This window comes from Cynocephalus volans, chromosome 10 (assembly GCF_027409185.1).
Source record: "Cynocephalus volans isolate mCynVol1 chromosome 10, mCynVol1.pri, whole genome shotgun sequence".
Classification (NCBI taxonomy): domain Eukaryota; kingdom Metazoa; phylum Chordata; class Mammalia; order Dermoptera; family Cynocephalidae; genus Cynocephalus; species Cynocephalus volans.
The window spans coordinates 34,592,283-34,614,013 of record NC_084469.1 but is presented as its reverse complement, the minus strand read 5'-3'; the positions used below and the strand labels follow the sequence as shown (position 1 = coordinate 34,614,013).

At 51.1% G+C, this 21,731-nt stretch overlaps 4 protein-coding genes across 6 annotated transcripts; 3 read left to right on the top strand and 1 right to left on the bottom strand.

The window, feature by feature from the left end:
* The first annotated feature begins 2,289 nt into the window (after positions 1 to 2,289).
* CLDN7 (claudin 7) lies at positions 2,290 to 4,316 on the top strand. 2 transcript variants are annotated; one of them, XM_063112355.1, is made up of 4 exons: positions 2,290 to 2,512; positions 3,308 to 3,472; positions 3,587 to 3,671; positions 3,778 to 4,316. In XM_063112355.1, the coding sequence occupies exons 1-4, from the start codon at positions 2,290 to 2,292 to the stop codon at positions 3,938 to 3,940; spliced, it is 636 nt and encodes a 211-aa protein (XP_062968425.1). In that variant the 3' UTR covers positions 3,941 to 4,316. The 2 variants fall into 2 exon arrangements, with proteins under 2 accessions (XP_062968425.1, XP_062968426.1); XM_063112356.1 differs by lacking the exon at positions 3,587 to 3,671.
* A 113-nt stretch (positions 4,317 to 4,429) lies between these two features.
* On the bottom strand, positions 4,430 to 11,418 carry ELP5 (elongator acetyltransferase complex subunit 5). 2 transcript variants are annotated; one of them, XM_063109155.1, is made up of 9 exons: positions 11,224 to 11,418; positions 10,873 to 11,037; positions 10,676 to 10,736; positions 10,520 to 10,600; positions 8,122 to 8,342; positions 6,499 to 6,680; positions 5,695 to 5,790; positions 5,426 to 5,526; positions 4,430 to 4,764 (listed from the first exon to the last, which is right to left on the bottom strand). In XM_063109155.1, the coding sequence occupies exons 2-9, from the start codon at positions 10,916 to 10,918 to the stop codon at positions 4,650 to 4,652; spliced, it is 903 nt and encodes a 300-aa protein (XP_062965225.1). In that variant the 5' UTR covers positions 10,919 to 11,037; positions 11,224 to 11,418; the 3' UTR covers positions 4,430 to 4,649. The 2 variants fall into 2 exon arrangements, with proteins under 2 accessions (XP_062965225.1, XP_062965226.1); XM_063109156.1 differs by having other exon boundaries at positions 11,151 to 11,231.
* A 13-nt stretch (positions 11,419 to 11,431) lies between these two features.
* CTDNEP1 (CTD nuclear envelope phosphatase 1) lies at positions 11,432 to 18,192 on the top strand. Its single transcript, XM_063109158.1, has 8 exons — positions 11,432 to 12,259; positions 14,986 to 15,052; positions 15,148 to 15,266; positions 15,483 to 15,554; positions 16,049 to 16,165; positions 16,291 to 16,402; positions 17,027 to 17,111; positions 17,538 to 18,192. Exons 1-8 carry the CDS (start codon positions 12,158 to 12,160, stop codon positions 17,596 to 17,598), a joined length of 735 nt encoding a protein of 244 aa, XP_062965228.1. The 5' UTR covers positions 11,432 to 12,157; the 3' UTR covers positions 17,599 to 18,192.
* A 1,132-nt stretch (positions 18,193 to 19,324) lies between these two features.
* GABARAP (GABA type A receptor-associated protein) lies at positions 19,325 to 21,458 on the top strand. Its single transcript, XM_063109159.1, has 4 exons — positions 19,325 to 19,503; positions 20,078 to 20,156; positions 20,295 to 20,413; positions 20,952 to 21,458. The coding sequence occupies exons 1-4, from the start codon at positions 19,414 to 19,416 to the stop codon at positions 21,015 to 21,017; spliced, it is 354 nt and encodes a 117-aa protein (XP_062965229.1). The 5' UTR covers positions 19,325 to 19,413; the 3' UTR covers positions 21,018 to 21,458.
* The last annotated feature ends 273 nt before the right edge of the window (positions 21,459 to 21,731 follow it).

The following is a 21,731-nucleotide window of genomic DNA, read 5'->3' as shown; positions in this document are numbered from 1 at the left end:
ACTCCAGAGAATGGATTTAGAGGGACAAGGGTGGAAGCAGGGAGATTGGTTTGGAGGTAGTGTCAGTGTCCAGGCAGGAGATGATGATGGCTTGGTTTGAAGGATGGCAGTGGGCTTGGAGAGAAGTTGGATATACTTAAGTAAGGAAACATTGAATTTTAGAGCTGGAAGGCACCTTTTTAAAAATTGTCACCATTAATCCAAAAGTACAACAATAAAAATGAATAACAAAGAGTTTATTGAAGTCTGTATTTTATGCAAAAGCAGGTTAATTAGCTTAGCATGAGGGGCTTTCAATGTGTTTACTGAATAATGGGGGCTGGCCCGTGGCTCACTTGGGTGAGTGTGGTGCTGATACCACCAAGTCAAGGGTTAAGATCCCCTTACTGGTCATCTTGAAAAAAAAAACATGTTTACCAAGTAAATGAAGAAAAGATGTACAGAGAATGTTTGAGAGGGAAGACTAAAGACGGGAAATGTGAGAGTTGAGGAAAAAAATGAAGAGAGGAAAATGAAATGAGAGAGCCAGAGTAAGAAAGATGTGTGAATCTGAGAGGAGTGAAGCGGGTAGAGGAGAGGGGCAAGAAGGGGGGCAGTGACGTGCACCCGTGGAAGATGAAGGCAGTGAAGCTGGGCTCCAAGGGGGCTGGAAATAGGGTACAAAGGTAGACTAAAAGAGAGGGAGTGCAATAGGAAGCTACAAAGCGGAAAAGGCAGGACGGGAAGATGCTCAAAGACAAGGGAGGAATGAGCAGACGGATGCTTGGAAAACATGCGGAGGAAAGATGTGGCAAGCTTGGGAAGACAGGAATGTGAGGGTGAGGTGGGAGTCAGGGCCGAATCAGAGGCCACCTTGGAGAGCCAGATGTGCCAGATGTTCGGGAGGACAGAACGGTGAGGGGACCAGGACGGAACAGCGAACACACATAGGCCAGGCCAGACTCAGAGTGAGGGGAAGAGAAATGTGTGTGGCTGGGGGAGGGTGTGGGAAAAGTGGTGGGTGGGTTTGAAAAGACTGGAAGGGAAAGGGAGGGGAATGACGGGTGTGGCCAAGACTGCCCTAGGCCTTACCCTGCTCCCCACCCTCTGCTGGCTTCTAGCCTCAGTGGTTTCTTCCCTCTGCTAGAGGGATCCTTGATGCTGGAGGTGATAGTGACAGGCAGGGAGGTAGGGTGTGAGGAACGCAGGCATTAAATCACGCCAGGGATTGGCACGGGGGCCCAGAAGATGGCAGTTGTTGGGGAGCCAGGCCCAGAAGCCCGGTGTCTGTTGGAGAGCAGAACCCGAGACCCTAGACAGTGAAGGAGTTAGGGTGCTGGGAAGGTGTTTCTTGGAGTGGAAACTCCAAGAGGGCTGCTGAAAGGGATGACTCTCAGGGATTGGGCCAGAGCCCCTGAGCGTGGGATCGGCTAGGGTAGGAGACAGAAGAGAAACGGCAGAGGAAGGGGGCGAAAGTAGAGCCGGACAAAGAGCACTTAGGTCAGAAACTGTCGAGGGCAGGGCGGCGCCCAGGCCGGGTAGGGGCTTTTCCCATCTCTGGCTCTGCAGCGTCCCAGGCGCACCTGTTGGGAAGAGAGGAAGGGGCACCCTGGTGCCCGGGGGAAGTCCAGTCCGGAGGGGCTGACTCAGAGTTTGGGACTCCTCCCTACCGGCGGTCAAAATCGGGAAAGTAAGGGGTGTGACCCTGGTGCTCAGGTTTCTTCCTCTTCACCTGGGCAAGGAGGGGTGGGGGCCAGGACTTCCGGTTCAGGTGAGTGTCCCTTCGGTGACGTCAGGTCACCTTCGGCCGCCTCTCCGGTCCCGCCCTCCTTCCCGCGCTCCCGTTGCCCGCGGGGGAGGGGGCGCGCCCCCGACGCCCTACATATATACTCAGGTGCGCTGCACCTGTCCGCCCGCACCTGCCGGCTCACCGCCCAGCAACCTCTCCCGCACACCGCAGCCTCGGGCCGACAGGACCGCGCCCCTTCGGCCCCCCCACCTTTTGTGGGGGTAGGGTCGCGGAAAGCGCGGGGGTAACCGCCCGGCCTTCGGGGACCGCTTTTGTTGGAAGCCCTCCTCCGGGCGTAGCTGTTCTCTGCTGTGAGGCCATCGCTCGCTCCACCGGAGGGGTCGATTTGTGTTAGTTATTTCGGGTGACAAGAAGATTTGCAGTCACCTGTCCAAAAACTTTTTTGGGGGGGTGATTTAAAACTCCACTCCAAGTTGTTTTCGTGGGTCTGACCCCCAAGTTTTGTTTGCTCTACTGTAGGGTCGCCCGCCCGGCGCCCCCAGTCTTTTCTGAGGGCGGAAATGGCCAATTCGGGCTTGCAGTTGCTGGGCTTTGCCATGGCTGTGCTGGGCTGGGTGGGCCTGATAGCCTGCACCGCCATCCCGCAGTGGCAGATGAGCTCGTACGCGGGCGACAACATCATCACGGCCCAGGCGATGTACAAGGGGCTGTGGATGGACTGCGTCACGCAGAGCACGGGCATGATGAGCTGCAAGACGTACGACTCGGTGCTCTCCTTGTCCGGTAAGGCCGCGGGACCGACGGGGCGGACGCGCCCCAGGCCAAGGTGGCGGGCCGGGGTGAGGGGCCGGGCCAAGGGGGGCGCCCTGAGTGGCCGGGGAGCAGGAGGAAGCGGAAGCGGTCGGGCCGGGGCAGAGGGGCCGGGGTTCTGGCGGCTGCACGCGGGCCCGCACCCCGGCCGCCTGAGCTCCTCTTTCGCCCGCAGCCGAGCCTCCTCTGGAGCTTGGGGAAGCCGAGTCCTAGGCCGGGGTCGTCCCCTCCCCCACCGCCCTGTGCTTGAATGGCCTCCGTCATCTCCCGCCCTTTTCTCTCGACAAAAGGGGGCGCGGGGCAGAGGAGGCGCCGAGGACCTTTGGGCCGTGCCGTCTGTCAGACGTGGGTCGCCGCCTGCGGCCTCTAATCTTATCGGCCGATTAGCCGAAGCCACAAACCCCGTGGCCTCGATAGCGGAGTCAGCGCTGGGACGCGGGCCGGGATGTGCGGCCAGTCCGGGGACTCCGGCCGCTGCCTCCGCGCCTCTTCGCGGCCCCCTTTCACCCTTCCCCCGCTTCGGGACAGTTTCATCGAAACCCTGGCGCCCCGGGCGGGTCCTTGAGCAGAGGGCGGGGCGGGAGCAGGACGGCCGCGGTGTCGCGAGGGGCGGGAACTGCCGCCTCAGGGCCGGGCCTTGGACACACAGGGGGCCCCAGGCCGATCGCGCAGCCCAGCGCCCGGCAGACGAGGGTCCGGGGGGTTAATGGGCGCGGCCGGCGGCGCGAAGGCTAAAGCAATGACGGCGTCCTTTCCCCTTCCCCGCAGCGGCCTTGCAGGCCACTCGAGCCCTCATGGTGATATCCCTGGTGCTGGGCTTCCTGGCTATGTTTGTGGCCACGATGGGCATGAAGTGCACGCGCTGTGGGGGAGACGACAAAGTGAAGAAGGCCCGTATAGCCATGACCGGGGGCATCATTTTCATCGTAGCAGGTGAGCCACAGGTCCAAGGCGGGACCGGAGGCTCTCCTCTCCTACCCCAGAGTGAAGGTGGGCAAGGTGCTGGTTGGGGGGCTCACAATATTGGAATCCTTACTCTCTCTCCAGGTCTTGCTGCCTTGATAGCTTGCTCCTGGTATGGGAATCAGATTGTCACAGACTTTTATAGCTCCTCCGTCCCCACAAATTTGAAGTAAGTCTGGGAGTCTTGCCTCCTGAGGGAACAGGTCTGGAGTCCTGGAATAGGGAGGAGGTAGCGGCAGACCAGCATTTCTGACCCCAATCCCTTCTCTCCACAGGTACGAGTTTGGTCCTGCCATCTTTATTGGCTGGGCAGGGTCTGCTCTGGTCCTCCTGGGAGGTGCATTGCTGTCTTGGTCCTGTCCTGGCACTGAGAGCAAAGCTGGGTACCGTGCACCCCGCTCCTACCCTAAGCCCAACTCTGCCAAGGAGTATGTGTGATCTGGGACCCACTTGCCTCAGCCTGACAGGTTAAAGGTGTGCTCAGATGCCTGAAAGGACCTGGGGCCGAGAACTCAGCCTAAGGGTGTGATGCAGGACAAAGGCCTCCTGTACACTCTATCCCTGAACACCATGTACAGTTCTCTGGGTTGTTGGGTGGGGGAAACAAAAAGAAAGGGTGTGCTTTTTGTATAGTAATAAAAAACAACTTTTGGAAGGTAGGTTTTTTCTTCCCTTCAGGGCCTCTGCTTGCTTTCTGTTCAAATCCTTGCAGGGAATTTGAAAACTAAAGTGTACCTACTTCAGTTCAGGAAACACAGAGCACCAGTGGTTTGCACAGCCGTCCCTGCCCATTTCATTTTGTTATTCAGGCCCCAACACCTTAACTCTAAAAGACTCAGGTGCTTGGCCTCCCTCATCCATTGTAAGCCCCCCCCCCCATTTAAATAGCTACCAGGTTTTTTTTTTTTTAATAAAAAAATAAGCATTTTATTTGGCACGAGTGGGGTTCTATTCTCTTACCTTACCCTATGCCCTCACCCCACTTTGTTCTGAACAGCTGCTGCACAATAGCTCCCAAGGCAGGGTCTCCATAGACACAGGGAACAAAGGAGGGGCAGGGACAAGGTAAGGCTAATACAAATAACAGATGGATGTGCCCAAGGTCTTCCCCCTCCCCTCTAATTATAGTCCAGTCACATCTGGCCAGTCAAATATCTAGGTCATCATCTGGGTCTTCTTGGTCCAGGTCATCGTAAGCATCTGGCTCATAGAAGATGTGGCTGGTAGCCTGGCCTGGCCTAGAGTGCAGGAGAGCCTGCTGTCTGAGGGGGGAAGAATTGGTGCTGGTGAGGGTGGTTAACGGGTCAGGTTTGGATACCCTGTTCCAAGTGACTGTGTCATTCAGCAATTTCTCTTAGAACTCTGTGTCACTTTCTTTGTCCAAGTCCCTTTCTTTGACCTCCATGTTTAGTTAGTGCTGAAGCACCATCTCGTACTGGGAAAGATACTTTTGTATTGCTCTCCTAACAATACCATAAGTTCTTAGCAGCTCGAGGGCAAAGATCTTGCTGTAGTCTTGCTTCAACCACCCACACACTGGCACAGAACACCAGGCACCTAAGCCCTGTTAAACAGCCTTTGCCACGCCTTTATAGCTTCCTGTCCTACCACTGTTGCCTGGAGATAGGGTCACCTCCCCAGGGTCTGGTCTGGCTAAGTCCAGGCCCAGAGTTCTCTGGGGACAAGCACAGAGCTGGGACTCCAGGCTTTAATGGAGAGAAAGAAACATAAAGGCCCTCTGCCACTGGGGGGGTGGGGGGTTACGGGTAAGTAGAGAACCACTCCCTGGATTTGTTTCTGGAGGTGGACTTCAGCCCCTATAAAGTCTGAGAGGTTAATCAATAACCTGCTGTCGCCCCACCTCTCTATGGCCCAGGTACTGGGCTCTACTCAAGGATCCAAGCACATACACCCCAACCTTACTTTTCAGAGCTGAATTGGAAGGGCAAGGTCAGGCTATCTCTGGCTTCTCTTTCTTTCTTGGACAGGTGAAGGTTAAAGGTCAAATGACTTGTAGGGTCCACCTGTAAGTACAAAGGATGCTGCTGCTCTGCCCCATCCATCCATGGAATCCCCAGCCCCACCCTCAACCTCTGCAGTTTTTATTCTTTCTCTTTTTTTTTTTCATTCTTTCTCCTTTTGCCAGACCCTAAGCTCTGTTCCCTTGTCCTGGCTCTGCTACTCTTAGATACCAGAGATGTGTGAGGATCTGGGTTGGCCTTGAGCTCTAGGGGAGGCCCCTCTTGAAGAACCAGGCTGAAGTCAGGAAGGATGGAGAACCAATGAGTCTGGGGAGAAGAAGCAGAATTAAAAAGGTTTTTTCCACCTTACTGAATAAACCATAGAGAATTCAGGACCTCACAACCTCAGCCCACAATCACCTATGTAACTGGCTGCTTTCAGCTCTTGCCCTCAACTTCTAACCCCTCCTTTAAAGTTTTTCTACATGGGCTTGTTCCTTCTTCTCCCTAGTAACCACACCCAGTCTTTTCAAAATTCTTTTCCATTTCCGGGAAGACAGTATCTTTCATTGTTTTTTTTTTTTTTTTTTTTTTGTCTTTTTTTCGTGACCGGCACTCAGCCAGTGAGTGCACCGGCCAGTCCTATGTAGGATCCGAACCCGCGGCGGGAGCGTCGCCGCGCTCCCAGAGCTGCACTCTCGCGAGTGCGCCATGGGCTCGGCCCAGTATCTTTCATTGTTTAAGCTCACAGGTTAAGCTCTATGTCAGGCAATCTTGAATTCATACCACCTCTACCACTTACTCTTTATAACCTTGGGTAAGTAACTTAAATTCAAACCTCCCTAAACTTGGTTCCCAGTCTGCAAAATGGGAATAATAAAACAATAAAACAGGGTAGCTGTGAAGATGAAATGAGGTAAGTAACAGAAAACACAGGGAAGTACTCAAACATATCAGCTTTTTTATTGCTCTTCCCATCATGCTACACCTCTCTTTGACCCCAATCTCCAGTCCTCCCCCATTGCTTCTCCTGACCTGATGAGTTGGACATTGTTGAGGCCTCCGACAGAGGATGTGGGCTGAGGCCCGGTCCATTGCACCGCCCAGGGTCACCTCAGTCTGAGCAAGGCTGCTCAGTGCTCCAACAGGGCCTGGGCCATGAAGTTCTTCATGTAGCAGACCCAACACATGCACCTGCCCCACTGGGGAGCTGTCACCTGGAGAGGGACAAGAAATGTAGGGCACAAAGGACAGTAGGAAGCATTCAGGGTGGAGGCCTGGGAGCAAAAAGTAAAGAGGAGAAAGGGAAGAAGAGGCTCCCATTCCATCACAGCTTTGTCACAATCCTGGCTTACCTCGGCCAATCTCACTGCCCTGCTCTGAGCCTCTTCTAGCCCACACCTTAATACACTTTATTATTCCAATGTAAATCTTTTTTTTTTAAAAAAGATGACCAGTAAGGGGATCTTAAGCCTTGACTTGGTGTTGTCAGCACCATGCTTTCCCAAGTGAGCAACCGGCCATCCCAATATAGGGATCCAAACCCGCAGCTTTGGTGTTATCAGCACCACACTCTCCCAAGTGAGCCATGGGCTGGCCCCCTCCAATGTAAATCTGACCAAGGCACCACTCTGACTTCAATCCTTCAGAAGCTCCTCAAAGCCTTCAGGATGAAATAAACACTTTCAGCATCTGGTGTCCACTTAGTTTTCAGCCACATCTCTTACACACTGAACTACCTGCAGATTTTGGAACTTGCCAAGATCTCAATCAGTGTCTTTAATTCCCTCCCTTTCTCCTTCTCTTTTTGGGAGCATTTACAGAGTGTCAGGCACTAAACACTTTTACATGACATTTTAATCCTTATAAAGGTCAGTATTTTTATGTCAAAGCATTGAAATTACTGATATTTGACAATTTTTAATCTACAAAAGTGGCAATTTTAAGTGGCTCATCCTAATACTATCACCAACACCCCTCCCCTTTTTTTGGCAGCTGGCTGGTACAGGGATAGAACCCTGAACCTTGGTGTTAGCACCATGCTCTAACCAACTGAACTAAACCAGCCAGATCCCCTCACCCCACTTTTTTTTTTTTTTTAACAGAGGAAACTGAAGCACTGAGAGATCAAGCACCTTAACATAAAGCAGGGTGTGTCTGACTCCAAAGCCATTCTGGTATCCACAGTGCACCTCAGGGCTAGTCCCATTGCCCCTGCCTGGGACAAATTTGCCTGGCTGACCCCTTGCTCTTCAAAACAGTTCCTTCCTTAAGGTACCCTATGCATATTCCTATATATTCATGGCCTGTTTGCCTGTATCTTTTATGGACTTTTAGATCCTGAGAGCAGGAACCTAACTACAAAGTTAGTCTTTATTTTTCCATTATCTAGAATAGTATCTGACACACTGTATGTATTTAATGTTTGTTGAATGAATGAATGAATCAAATGAGTGAGTAAAAAAGAAATTGGGGAATAAAAAAAGCCATCATAGACGGCATTAAGGAGAAGTCAAAAACCAGAAAATATAAGTCAAAGAGATGAGAGAAGGTCTGACTGGAGATTCTTGATGTTTCTTCTTAGGGTAGAAAGAAAACGGGACACATCCCTTGGCAGGGGGAGATGTATGAGGGGAAGTAACAAAGGAGGGGTCTCACCCAGGCAGGAGTCCTGATGGCTCAGAGCATGCAGGGTCTGGCAGAGTGTGGTGCAGGGAAGGTGAAGCAACAGCCAGCTGAGTGAATCGAGAGCAATGGTGACAGGACCAGGATCTGTCCTCCTACACATGGCTCTCAAGGCTCCCAGGGGTCCCCCAGGATGGGCCTCCCCAGTTTTTGACCAGTTGAGAGGGTCTCTGAAGAGGTCATGATAAACAAGCCTGCAAAAAGAAAATAGAAGACATCATAATATTGCCCTTTCCCTGCAATATCAACTTCCTCTGATTTTTGTGGCTATGTTTTCTCCATTTTCATTAATATCCTAAATATTAGTGAAAGGTTATTACTCAGAGATAGCATACAATGACTGAGAGCACAAACATTGTTTTCAAACAGCCTGAGCTCCAAGCTTGGCTTTGCTCCTTGCCCAAGGTCACCTAAATGGTAAATTACTTAATCTCTCTAAGACTCAGTTTCTCCATTCCAGAAATGGGATGCTAATCTCTTGGCCTTTAGCACAGTCCTTGACATACTAAATCATTCTCCGGATGGATAAGGAGAAAGTAATAGACATGAGACTGATTCCTGTCTATAGAACAGCTTAGAGAAAGTGAAGAATCAAGTCATGGGGTACTAACTACAGATAAAAATAACAGCTCAGGAAATGTAGATAAGCACGGGCTAGAAACCCTGGAAAAGCTTTATTGTAGAACTTTTCCCCAGACACCTCCTTTCTATCTTTGATTCTCTTGTGAATGAGATCTTAACACATGCACCACCCCCATCACAATGGCTGATACAAAATTAGAGCTCAACAGACAGATACAAACTATCATCTCCTGGGCTGCCCAGACCAGGAAGTAGAAAGCATTCTATTAATGGTTCTCAATCTATCCTGACCACGCACATAGGTGGGTTCAGGGACTTCTTTATCTGGATACTTTCCTCTACTCCATATCAGTCAATAAGTCTTGAGAATTCTACTCACTAAAATCTTTTCACATTTGTTTTATTATTTTTTTCTCTTACGATTTAAACTGTCCATCCCTACTGCGGCTGCCTTAAGCCAGGCCTCTGCCACCTCCTACCATTATTCTCTAAGATTCTTTAGGGCAGGAAACAGGTCTGTCTTACTCACTGCTGTGTCTGCAGTGCCTAGCACAGCACCTGGTTTATGGTTGGTGCTCACTACATACACACCCAATGAGTGAAACTGGATTACTATCATAGCCTTCCCACCTAGTCTGCCTGTCTCCAGGCTGTCCCCTTCCAATCTGCTCTCTAGAGGGCGGTCACTGGACTAGTGTTTCTAACAGATGATGTTATCCCTCTCTTCCTAAATTTTCAAATGACTCCCCACTGCACCTAAACTCCTTTTCATGCTCCGTAAGACCTTTTACAATCAGGTATCTCTTTATTTACCTGATTTCAGGTATTGCAGGAAGCTCCACTTCCCATGAACAGATATGCTTTATCACACCTCCTTAATTTTGCACATGCTGTTCTCTTTATCTCTAGGACAAATCCCTCAGTAGTTTGCAGTCAGTATTGATGCAAGTTTGGAATCCACGCGTGAATTAAGTACCACCAGATTCTCAATAACTCAAAGAGCAGAGCATGTTTATTCTCATCCTCCAGTACTGCCTCTAGTGCTAAATTGTACTATCTGCCTTTTATTACATTTCTTTCTCAACTTCTAAGGTCTCTGCTTCAGGTTCCCCAAATACCATTCCTCATCATTCCTCTTACTAATTCTTAGCTCCTGGAAGACCCATATCCATTCCTTCAATGAATATTTAAGTAACTGGTACTACATACCAGATTCTACGCTTGTCGTTGTAAAGGAAGTCTCTTAGCAACAGAGGTCAGAGAAAGAAAAGTGACTTAGACCAATCTAAGGAACACGAGGTTTGCTAAAACAGGCACGGAGATCAGCATGAGGCTTCAGTCACGTCTCCTTCACATTTGTCTGAGCACACATACAGAGAATTTTTCTAAAAAGCACATTCTGGCAGCGATTTCCAGGCCAGGTGCCACCACCAACAAGTATACATGTTAGCACTAGTTGTACAGTATAACCCTCACTTTCTTGTTGCAATGTTCCTGGAATTTATGATACACAGAGCCATGTATAGGCAATTAGTAGCTCATGTTATTTTAGTGGAGCAATGTAAATTCTTGGCAAACAACTTTAGAACTGACCCTTAACTTCTCCCTTTAAAATCTGTTATTGTTGCCAGTGGAGCACATATCCAAGGCAGCTGGGATTTGTGTTTCCCAGGCTGCAGACTTCAACCTTGGCCCAAATAAGCACAGTGTCTTATAATTTTTGTCACGGTTTCTTCTTTTAGGTTGATAGGTCCCACATCTAATGAAGTCCGTTCCAATTTGTACTCACCGGCTGTTAATATAAGAATCAAAGCCTTCACGAAACTCTTCCTCGCTCACTTCACAGCTCAGGATGTGGACTTGCTCCCCACTGAGGCAGAGATGAGGAAGGAATATCAAAGAGTGAGGCACAGGGCAGGACCAGGAGACGCTGCAGGATACTCACCACAGTGCAGATTTCTTGATAAGCGCCTTCAGGAGGCTGCGCCCCTCCCACTCCACGGAATCTGGGGACAAACAGTGTGAGAGCACTGAGGCTTCCCCATCACAAACCCGTCGCAACTTCCAGCCCTAGCCTGTGACCCATGGCCCTTCCTCCCTCCGTGAGCCAGGCCCGGAACCCCATGTGCCTCTAGCCCTCACCCCGAAGCAGCACCAGGCCGCCAAGGGCCAACAGCGACTCTAACATCTCCGACTCGAGTCCCAACCCTCCTCCGGCGCCTTCTGATGGCGTCACAGTCCACTGCCAGCTCCCTCCGGGCGAAAGGGGCGGGGTATTTATGATTCCTCCCACTAAGACCAGGCAGTCTGGAATGAGAGGTGATTAAGTTCAGTATTCCCAGGGGAGCTCATGCGCAGGAGCCCCTCCAGAGATCCAGTGCACAGACGTAGGGATGATGCCCCCGTATCTGCCTTTTCACCGTGGCTGGGGCGGGAAGAGCCGTTGGGGTACTCGTCGCTGGGAGGGGGAGGAGGCCGCGCGAGCCCCCTTACCGGACTAGCTACGGAGGAAACGACGTCATTCCGTCCCGCTTACGCCGTCCGAGGCGGGGCCTGCTACGGCCAAGACCCGGTCCCGCAGTCACCTTCCGCGCGTGCGTGATTGTGCAGCCTTATTCGGCGCACTCTCGGCTTTCCTTATCCCTACCCCCATAGACCGAGTAGGGGAACATTAGTGCCGGTTACGTGAACACACGTCACTACCGGAAGTAGTGTCAGAGGGGAAGAGGAGGGAGGAAGAGAGGAGGAGGGAGCCCTCTGGGCGGTAAAATGGCGCCTGTCAGAGTGGGAAATCCAGCTGCAGAGGCTGCAACCCCGCTCCCCAGCGGCTAGGGACCCCCCGACTTCGGGGAGGGGGAGGCCGCTCCAGCTCAGCGCTCTGCACCCTTCGGCTCCCCCTCCCCTTCCCCTCTCTTTCGCTTAGCCGGCGTCTTCGCCGCCACAGCCCTTCGCGCGCTGCTGCCCCCGCCCGCCCCTTCCCCGCGGGCAGCCCCCTAGCGCGCCTGCGCAGCAGGTCACTCTCTGCTTCCCCCCTTCCCCTCCCCCTCCCTTCTCCCTCCCTCCCTTTCCCTAGCCCCCTCCCCCACTACCCCTCCCCCAATTCTCCATCCCTTTCCCTCCGGGTCTCGGAGGACCCCGTCCTAGGCCGACCTGTCTCGGCCCACAACCTCCGCGAAACGGTCGGTGCCACTCCCCGCCCATGTGGGCCCCTGCGGGCTGCCCACGCCTGTCCCCCAGCTCCCCGTTCCGCTGGGCTTTCCCCTTGCCGGGGGTGGCTTTTTGAGCTGCCTGCTCCGTCCCCCTCTCTGCAGTTTTTCCTACCACTCGGGGCCCCCGTTCCCCCTCCCGGAGGCGGGGGGCTGCCCCCGGGGGGCTGGCGGAGCTGGGCCGCGGGGGCCCCGGGGCCGGCGGTGCCGGGGTCATCGGGATGATGCGGACGCAGTGTCTGCTGGGGCTGCGCACGTTCGTGGCCTTCGCCGCCAAGCTCTGGAGCTTCTTCATTTACCTTTTGCGGAGGCAGATCCGCACGGTGAGATTGGTGGGCGCTGGCGGTGGTGGGGACCACTGGCCGCGATGCTCACGGGTTTTTGGAAAGTGTTGGGCCTCTGTTTGTGTCTAGGAAGGAAGTCCTGGTGGGGGCTTTTCCTGATAGAGTTAGGACACCCTGAACGAGGCGTGGGGTGGGGAGGAGGGAGACCCTTGGAGTAGAGCCGAGATCTGGGGGGTTTTGATGGGCCTAGATGAGCTAGGATTTGGCAACTCTTGGGGGCTGGGTGGTGGGTGGGCGCTCTTCGAGAAAGCTGGAGTTGCTAAAGAAACCGAGAGGCAGGAGACACCTGTTTGATGGCAGCCAGATCTGTTGGTGTTGATTATGAAAGACCCTCTTATTGGAACCTCTGTATGTGTTTGGTGCCATAACAAGGGAGAGACACACTTATGTGTCAAGGGTGGGGGGTGAGTGGGAGGACAAATGTGAGAAACAAGTATGGGAACTTGGGAAAAGCCCTGGATGTGAAGGAGAAACCCCTGTGGTTCGCTTTAAGGGAACTCCTCCAAAAAGGCCCTGAAAACTTATTTCTTAGTGTGAGTGTGGGTAGCTGGATTTATTGAGACCCTGGGACTAAAAAATATGCTTTTATGATGGGCTTCTCTACTTGTGGGAGGGAGCACATTAAAGTTCGAGTGTCCCTGTCGGAAGATGGCTCTGATCAGTTGCAGGGCATTAATCTGAGGGCACACTTGTTTCCCTAGGAGACTCTAGCATTGTGAGGAATATTGTGGGGAACAGAGACTGTGGATGTACCTGAGCATCTCTGGGTTTCCTCCCCCATAGCTTTTCTACAAGTCAAAGCTACTTTAGCTAACATAGTTTAATGAACGTCCCCCTGTGTTATCACCACTGAGGAGAATCCTCTGAAGGAGTCTGGGAAGAATTCAGTGACCTAGGATACAGAGGTTCTCCAGTCTGTACTCTGCATATCTCAATAAAATTTGAAAGAATAAAACAAGGTAGAGGCAGCCTAGGTCAAGGGAATTTCCAGAAAGCCCTGGGTTGTAATGATGGTTGACCTAATGGATTTGGGGGAATGGTCCTGGCCTTGGATTCATTCTCTCCTTTTTCAGTCTACTCCTTCCACTTCCTGATTCAGGGTGAGGACTGTTCTGGATGGTTGTGGTTGTAGGCAGGTCTATACCCCTGAGACAAGAGCTAGGAGCCAAGAAAAATTTGGGGTCAGAGATGCTGAGACGTGTGGGGCTATCTCCTGGGGTTTTCTTTATGTGTTGACTGCCCTTGTTCTGAGCATATGCCCTAACACATCAGTTTTGCGAGTGTACTTCCAAAATTGCTCTCCTTTGGGTAGCACTGACCCCACAGCCTTTTATCCTCCCTTCCCTACCAATCTGTTTTTTTTCCCCCGTCGGCTTCTGGCAGATGCTTGGAGCATTCCCTACATGCCCAGCATGTGCAACCTGAGATAGCAGGACAGGACACCCGAGCTGTTTCAGCCCTCAGCACGACCCAGGGAGAAAAGAAGGGCAGATGCCTTGGGATTAGGGGGAGAGGGCCCTTTGGTTGCAGGCAGGGAGCCTGGTTCTGGTGTGGCTTGGGGCCTAGGGATGGACTGAAGTGCGTTTGTGCCTTAGAAGAAAAGAGCAGAAGAGGGAATTGCCAGATTTTGCTTGGGAAGATCTGAGTATTAAGAAATAGAAGCCTCTAGGGAAAGCCTGAAGAAGCAGAGTTGGAAGGCTTAGGTGGTGACGTCCTTGTCCCTTCTTCACCTCTCACTCACAGCCCTTACTTCACTCTGAATTTCTCCATGCCCTGTCAGTCAGCCTGGCAGGTGGGGCTTTCCAGTGTTCTCTGCCTTGCCCTGGGTACCAGGATAAGGAGCCTGTTCAGAGGGCTGAGGTCTCTGCAACTTGTGACTTGGCTAGTAGAGACAGAAGTGGACAGGTGGTTGGTTAAAATAGGCCTGGTGGCCCCCAGCCAGAGGAACTTAGCTGACCTGACAACCTCTGGATTCCCTCCTCTAATCTCCTTAATAACCCGAGGACCTCCTCTCCTGATGCCTACTCCTTGTCCACTGAGGAATCAGGCTCTCAGTTCCCGGTGTGAGATGATGGGAGTTGCCTCAGAATAATCTGTTTATTTTTAAAATTTATTTTTTATTGGAACATAGTTGATTGTACATACCTGTGGGGTACAGCATCGAACATCAATACCTGTAATATGTGATGTCCAAATCAAGATAATTGGTCTGTTCTTATATGTCTCAAAGTATTCTTGGGATGAAGGTGGGGGCCCATGTGTTTCTTTGCTCAGTTTAGCAGGATGATGTCTTGGTTAAGAGCGCAGGTTCTTGGGTCAGACTCGATGGGGGCAATCCTGGTTCCACTGCTTCATTGATTCTACTAATATTAACTGACCACCCTTGCTACAGTGTTCTAGGCACTGGGAATACAGCCGTGATCGAGACAAAATCCATGTTCTCATGGAGTTTTCATTCTAATTGGGGAGGCAAATAAGATAATTCCTAGCTACGTGGCCTCAGGCAAGGTATTTAATCTCTCCAAACCTCAGTTTTTTTCATCCTTAAAACAGGGATAGTAATATTATTAGGGTTGTTTTGAGGTTTAGATGAAATAATCATAAATCACATACATGTGCATATGGTAAATTTTCAATACGTGTTATCTGTTACTGGGGAAGATTTTCTTATCAAGGGTTCTAATCCACTCTCTTCCTATTCTTAGATAATTCAGTACCAAACTGTGCGATATGATATCCTTCCCTTATCTCCTGTGTCCCGGAATCGGCTAGGTGAGTATGCGGCTGGGAAGACTCCTTTAAAGTGAAGTAGGGTTCCATCTCTGGGCTGGAATCAGTTGGTGTTATTCCTTCCCATTGTGGTTCAGCCCAGGTGAAGAGGAAGATCCTGGTGCTGGATCTGGATGAGACACTTATTCATTCCCACCATGATGGGGTCCTGAGGCCCACAGTCCGGCCTGGAACGCCTCCTGACTTCATCCTCAAGGTGTGTGGGGGTGGGGAGTGATGAAATGGTTACATCTGTTTCTCTGCCCAGACCTGGACTCCCTTTTCCAGTCCATAGCATCTAGTCCCCATCCCTTGGCCCCAGTGTCAGCCTGAAGTAGGGAAGCAGGTGGTGGGAGGTGGGTGGGTGGGGTGTCTTCTAGGCCTGTGTTACGTTGCTAAGGACTTCCCCCAGCCCTTCCCTGTTCCTCTACAGGTGGTAATAGACAAACATCCTGTCCGGTTTTTTGTACATAAAAGGCCCCATGTGGATTTCTTCTTAGAAGTGGTGAGTTTGCGGGAGCTAAAGGGAGCTCTGTGATGAAGGAATGGTTTTAGGGCCCTGGGAAGTTAGGGGATTTGGAAGAAGGGGTGAGGAGAATGGATGAGGGCAGTTTTGGAGAGGGGAGGCTACAGGATGGTAGGAGAATGGTTTTTAGGAGTTGAAGTTCATTTGTTGTACTGATGTAATTCTTTTTTTGGGGGGTGAGGGGTAGCTGGCCAGTGCTGGGGTCTGAACCCTTGACCTTGGTGTTACTGTTATCAGTGTATTCTTCCACAGGCATCCAGCTCTTTTGTTTTTGCATCTCTGAATCTTAAGGGTGTAGGGTGTCTCAGACGCTGAGTTTGGAGGTTTGGGGAGGTTCAGAATTGTGTTCCCAGAGACATTTGATGTTGCTGGAAGGCCTGAAGGACAGGCTGGGTTCGTAGTGAAAGAGAACTGAATGTCTAAATGTATGATCACCTCGTGTGACACTTCCTTCTCCCCCAATCTAATTTCAGGTAAGCCAGTGGTACGAGCTGGTGGTATTTACAGCAAGCATGGAGATTTATGGCTCTGCTGTGGCAGATAAACTGGATAATAGCAGAAGCATTCTCAAGAGGAGATACTACAGACAGGTAAGAGCCTAGAATCCAGGCATGGGAGGCTTGGGAGGCAGACCATCAGGGAGGGAGCTGCGTTTGAGGCAATTGCCCCAGAAGGGGTGTGGGGGAGGTATACTGCATAATCCCCTGCCTTTCAGCACTGCACTTTGGAGTTGGGCAGCTACATCAAGGACCTTTCTGTGGTCCACAGTGACCTCTCCAGCATTGTGATCCTGGATAACTCACCAGGGGCTTACAGGAGCCATCCAGGTATGGGGGAAGGTATGGGGGAAGGTGGTGAGTCTGGCAGGACCAGGACATGGTCCTGAGAAAGTATTTTTTTGTTTGTTTGTTTTTTTTTGTTTTTGTTTTTGTCTTTTTCGTGACCGGCACTCAGCCAGTGAGTGCACCGGCCATTCCTATATAGGATCTGAACCCGTGGCGGGAGCGTCGCCGCGCTCCCAGCGCCGCACTCTCCCGAGTGCGCCACGGGCTCGGCCTCTGAGAAAGTATTTTGAAAGTAGGGAACTAGGAGGCAGGAGATCTGGGCCTTGGTCCTTGAGAGCTGGGATTCCCTGGTTTACTTTAGGTCCAAATGCAAAACATTCTCCACCCTATATGTCCATTTCATAAATCAGATTTTTCATATCAAATTTTTTTCAAGTGATGCACAATGGCAATGACTTTGACTAGAAGCTCCATACTAATATGAAACCTGGTGATTAAATTTTATTTGAGGATAAATCAGGAAGGTTTTACTTAGCTTGTTGACTTTGGGCTGGGGGAGGTGATATTTTTAAGTAATAATTCCTGCTCCATTTCCCCAGTAACGGAAAAGCACCCAATATCTCTTGAATTATTTGTTTCTTCTCATGTGCATTTTTCCCACCCTAGACAATGCCATCCCCATCAAATCCTGGTTCAGTGACCCCAGTGACACAGCCCTTCTCAACCTGCTCCCCATGCTGGATGCCCTCAGGTAAGGAAAGTGGGCTCTAGACACTCAGATTTCTTTTTCTTTTTATGGCAGCTGGTGGGTAGGGGATCTGAACTCTTGATTTTGGTTATCAACACTGTGCTGTGACCAACTGACCTAACCGGCCAGCCTAGACACTTGCATTTCTGAGGAAAGGAGATGGGGAATCCCAAGAGGGAATAAAAAAAGTTGGTCCTGTTGTACTTACTTATCTCTTCTCTTAAGAACTTAGCATGCATTTGGACTCAGATATCCTTACTCCAGAGCTCATCACTTTTAGGCATTGGGTTTTGGGCAAATTGAATCTGTCTCAGCATATGAAAATGGTGATAATTTCTGCCTCATATCTCTAGTTAGGAAACTTAACACTAGTGTTGTGAGGATATCAACTATAAGGTACCCTACCAATGCAAGTTATTGTCATCCCAGGTTCACCGCTGATGTTCGTTCCGTGCTGAGCCGAAACCTTCACCAACATAGGCTCTGGTGACAGCCGCTCCCCCTCCACCTGAGTTGGGGTGGGGGGGAAAGGGAGGGCAAGGCCTTGGGATGCCATCTTATGCCCTGTCCAATGTGAGGACTGCCTGGGCAGGGGCTGCCCCTCCCACCCCTCTCTGCCCTGGGAGCCCTACACTCCACTTGGAGTCTGGATGGACACATGGGTCAGACTCTGAAGCAGCCTCACTTTAACTTCGTGTTCACACTCCATGGAAACTGGGACACAAACGGAGGCCTAGGAGAGCTGAAACAGTGTCTGTGGTGGAGAGGCAAGACTGGCCAGAGGGAGACAGACAGATGTACGGTGATCTGGAAGGCTCAAAGAGAAGCCAAGTCAGCTTTGTTGTGATTTGATTTTTTTAAAAAACTCTTGTACAAAACAGATCTAATTCTTCACTCCTGCTCCATGGGCTGGGCTGTGGGTGGGAGACTGGGATTTTGGGCCACCGGATTTTCCCTTAACTTGTTCCCTCCCCTTACTTTCCCTCTATTTTTCTCTCCCTAGATTCCCTCAGACCTGTAACGAGCTTTCTCTCCTTTTTTTCTTTTCCTCTTTTAAACCATGTATTATAACTTTGAAACCAAAGCTGTCCTAGGTCCTTCTCTGGGGTTTTGGGAAATGAAGGGAAGGGACTTTGTTCACGTCCATCCTGTCCCCGAGGCAGAGGGGGAAGAGACTGCTGTTGGGCCTGAGTGGTAGGGCGAAAAGTGGTGATGAGTATGGGGGTAGGGTAGTGAACGTCATCAAAGCCAGATGCTTTGGCGGGAAGGGTCTGAGTGAGAGGATGGGCGCCGTGGCGGGGAGTGAAAGGACAGATTCAGAGCAGTAGGATACGGGAGGATGAAAAGAGAAACTCGGACTCCCGAAAGGGCCTGTAGGTGGAGGAGGCTGGGCTTCGCCTGGGGGACTGACATGGACGGGCTGAGCGGGCACTGCCCCCAGGCGGCTGGCGCCCAGGACTCGGCTGTCCCGGGCGGGGCCGGCCTCCCGCTCTCGCCCGGGCGGGCTCCACCTCCCAGCGCCCTCTTTCCCGCAGCCGGCGCTACTTCCTCGCACCCGCCACGTGACGCTCCGCCCTCTGAGTCACAGGATCTCGCAGAAACCTTAGAAGTGTTCCTCCGCGCCAGCGGAGGCCCTGCCTTTTGGATCGTCTCAAGTCCGTATTGGTCCCCTCATTCCTGGAACATAAACGTTCTGTACGTCTCTCCAAACATCTTCTTGTCTTTTTTACCTCTTTCTGGAGACAGTTTCCGCCACTTGGGTACTACTTTGTTTTGGTGTCAGCGGCCGCCTTCAACGTAGCAACACATTTCGTGAATAGCTATCTTTGTAATTGTCTCGGCTCTTCCTCTGTTATTTCCGAAAGTAACTTTTGGAGAACCAATCTTCATATTATGATTACTATCTCCTACTCCTTTTCATATCCAACTTCGTGAGGGAGGGTGGGGAAAGTCGGAAAATTGGTTTTTAGTTGTTTTCGACGATAGCGAAACCTAACAACCTTTGATAGGTCGTCTGCGTAGCCCATAAATTGATTCCAAAGCGATTACGCCGGTGGCGTGAGGGGGGCGGTCAGTGGGTGGTGCTGCGCTAGTGGCGTTAGCGCCGCTGAGCTAGTGGCGTATGTCAGCAGGCGCAGCAGCCCTCGAAGGTCGGGGGCGGGGTTGGTGAATAGGGAAGTGGCGCAAATTCGTGGATCGCTCCGCTGAATCCGCCTGCGCGTCGCTACCGTCGCCGCCGCCGCCCCCTGTCCCGGCCCCCCCGGGTTACCTCAGCCCAGCCCGGTCCAGCCCGGTTCCCGGGAGGATGAAGTTCGTGTACAAAGAGGAGCATCCGTTCGAGAAGCGCCGCTCTGAGGGCGAGAAGATCCGAAAGAAATATCCAGACCGGGTCCCGGTGAGGACAGTAGCCAGGGCCGAGGGCGCGGGCGCTGACGCCACAGCCTGGGCTTGGGTCTGGGACCGGCAGCACGGGGATCAGGCTGCCTCCTATAGCAGGGTTGGGAGCGAACCTGAAACTACTGACCATAGGACCATAGGACCAGAGGTGAAAGGACTGGGGTAGCGGTGGAGCTGAGGGTGAGGGTATGTGGACGGGAGAGAGAAACCTTGGCATTCGTGTGCGTGGAGGCCTTAGGGAGTTTGACAGCCTGAATTTCACATGGTCATCCCCCTAGCCAGCTAGGTTTGCGAGACTGAAGCTCCAGGGCCCAGACAGTCGTCCCTGTCTGATTAAGACAGTTTTTTATTAGTACACCCTATTCAGGGATCAATCTTGGATACTTAGATGAGCTCTAGTCATTTGGGTCAGGATTTCTGGACTCAGTCAGTGCTGCACCGCGTGTGCAGACAAAGAGAAGTGAGTCTGGGGTAGGTTTAAGTGCTAGGAATATTGTCGTTTGAGTTCTTGACAAGTGGAACTATAGGGCTGTGTTCCTTATGTTTCCTGATTTTAATCTTCCCTTTATCAGGTGATAGTAGAAAAAGCTCCCAAAGCTCGGATAGGAGACCTGGACAAAAAGAAATACCTGGTGCCTTCTGATCTCACAGGTAGGAACCTGACCCAAGACCTAGGTATGCTTCCTGTGGGTGGGAGTATAATCTCTGTGGGAGTAGGCTTCATCTAGCAGCTGTTCTTGAGGGCATTTATGACCTCTGTGACTTTTTTGCACCTTGTATCTTTGGCAGTTGGTCAGTTCTACTTCTTGATCCGGAAGCGAATTCATCTCCGAGCTGAGGATGCCTTGTTTTTCTTTGTCAACAATGTCATTCCACCCACCAGTGCCACGATGGGTCAACTGTACCAGGTATAGCGATTGGGAAGCAGTGGAGGCTTTGGAGAGGAGTCTAGGAAAAGCTTGAGGGGAAGAAAGTATTAGGTCATCAGTTCTTGGACTACTTGGCTTGTTTCCCTTGAATTTCATGATAGTCCTGGGTGGGGGTTTTGATGGAGCAGTGTGAGTTAGAGAGAAGGAAAGAGAACAGTGAGTTGGACAAACTGTTTCTGATTGGGACTCTCCCTAGTCCACCTCCCCATTCCAAGGCAGCAGAGAATAGTTTGAGATCTTTTTGCCCAGGATTGTTGAAGGTATGATATTGTTGGAATCAATACCAGAGAGAGGTGGAGAGAGTTTTGTGAGTCTTCAAAAAGAATGGTTCTCGGGCCGGCCTGTGGCTCACTTGGGAGAGTGTGGTGCTGACAACACCAAGTCAAGGGTTGAGATCTCCTTACAGGTCATCTTTTAAAAGAAAAAAAAAAAAAACCAAAAAGAATGGTTCTTGAAGGATGTATTTGGGTGGTGGGCAGTTCAAGTAACTGAGTCCACGTTTCTGCTTTCACCTCAGGAACACCACGAAGAAGACTTCTTTCTATACATTGCCTACAGTGATGAAAGTGTCTACGGTCTGTGAAGCTGCTGCCCCTGAGGTGGGGGGGAGGGTCTCATTCTACGAAGAGAGAGGTGGCCCCCTTCCTTGACTTCCTCCTCCTCCTTCAGGCTCAGATACCACCTCCCTTCTTCAGGACCTACACTTCTTAATGTTTGAGGTTTTCTCCCAGCCCCTCTTAGCAGGACGGGTGATGGTGGAAATGGCCTCTTATATCTCTCCTTTCTCCTTTCTTCCCCTTTCTCTGCTGGCCTTTCCCACTCTGCTTTAGACTTCTTGATTGTCAATCTTGGTCACATCCAGTGATTGTTTTGGTTTCTGTTCCCTTTCTAATTGCCCAAGGGGCTCAGAACCCCAACAATCCCTTCCTTTCACTACCTTCTTTTTTGGGGGTAGATGGAAGAGACTGAAATTGTGGGGGGAAGGTAGGAGGCACATCAATAAAGAGGAAACCACCAAGCTGAACTGAATTTTGCTTTGTGTTGCTCCCCTTCCCTTTTTGTTGTTTAGTCTTTCCAAGGCGTCATGGGCTTCAGCGGTGGGGAAAGGGGAATGGGTACAGGTTGGAGGAACAGAAGTTTATTTTGGTTTATTCTGTTGATGTTGGTCTTTTCCTTGCTTGCATAAAGAGCCTGCTTTTGTTGTGATGGAATGGAATACTCATGAAACATGTATATGAAATTAAGTATAAAAAATACCGTTTCGTACTATGGGTTCTTGTGGGGAAAGTTTGAAAGT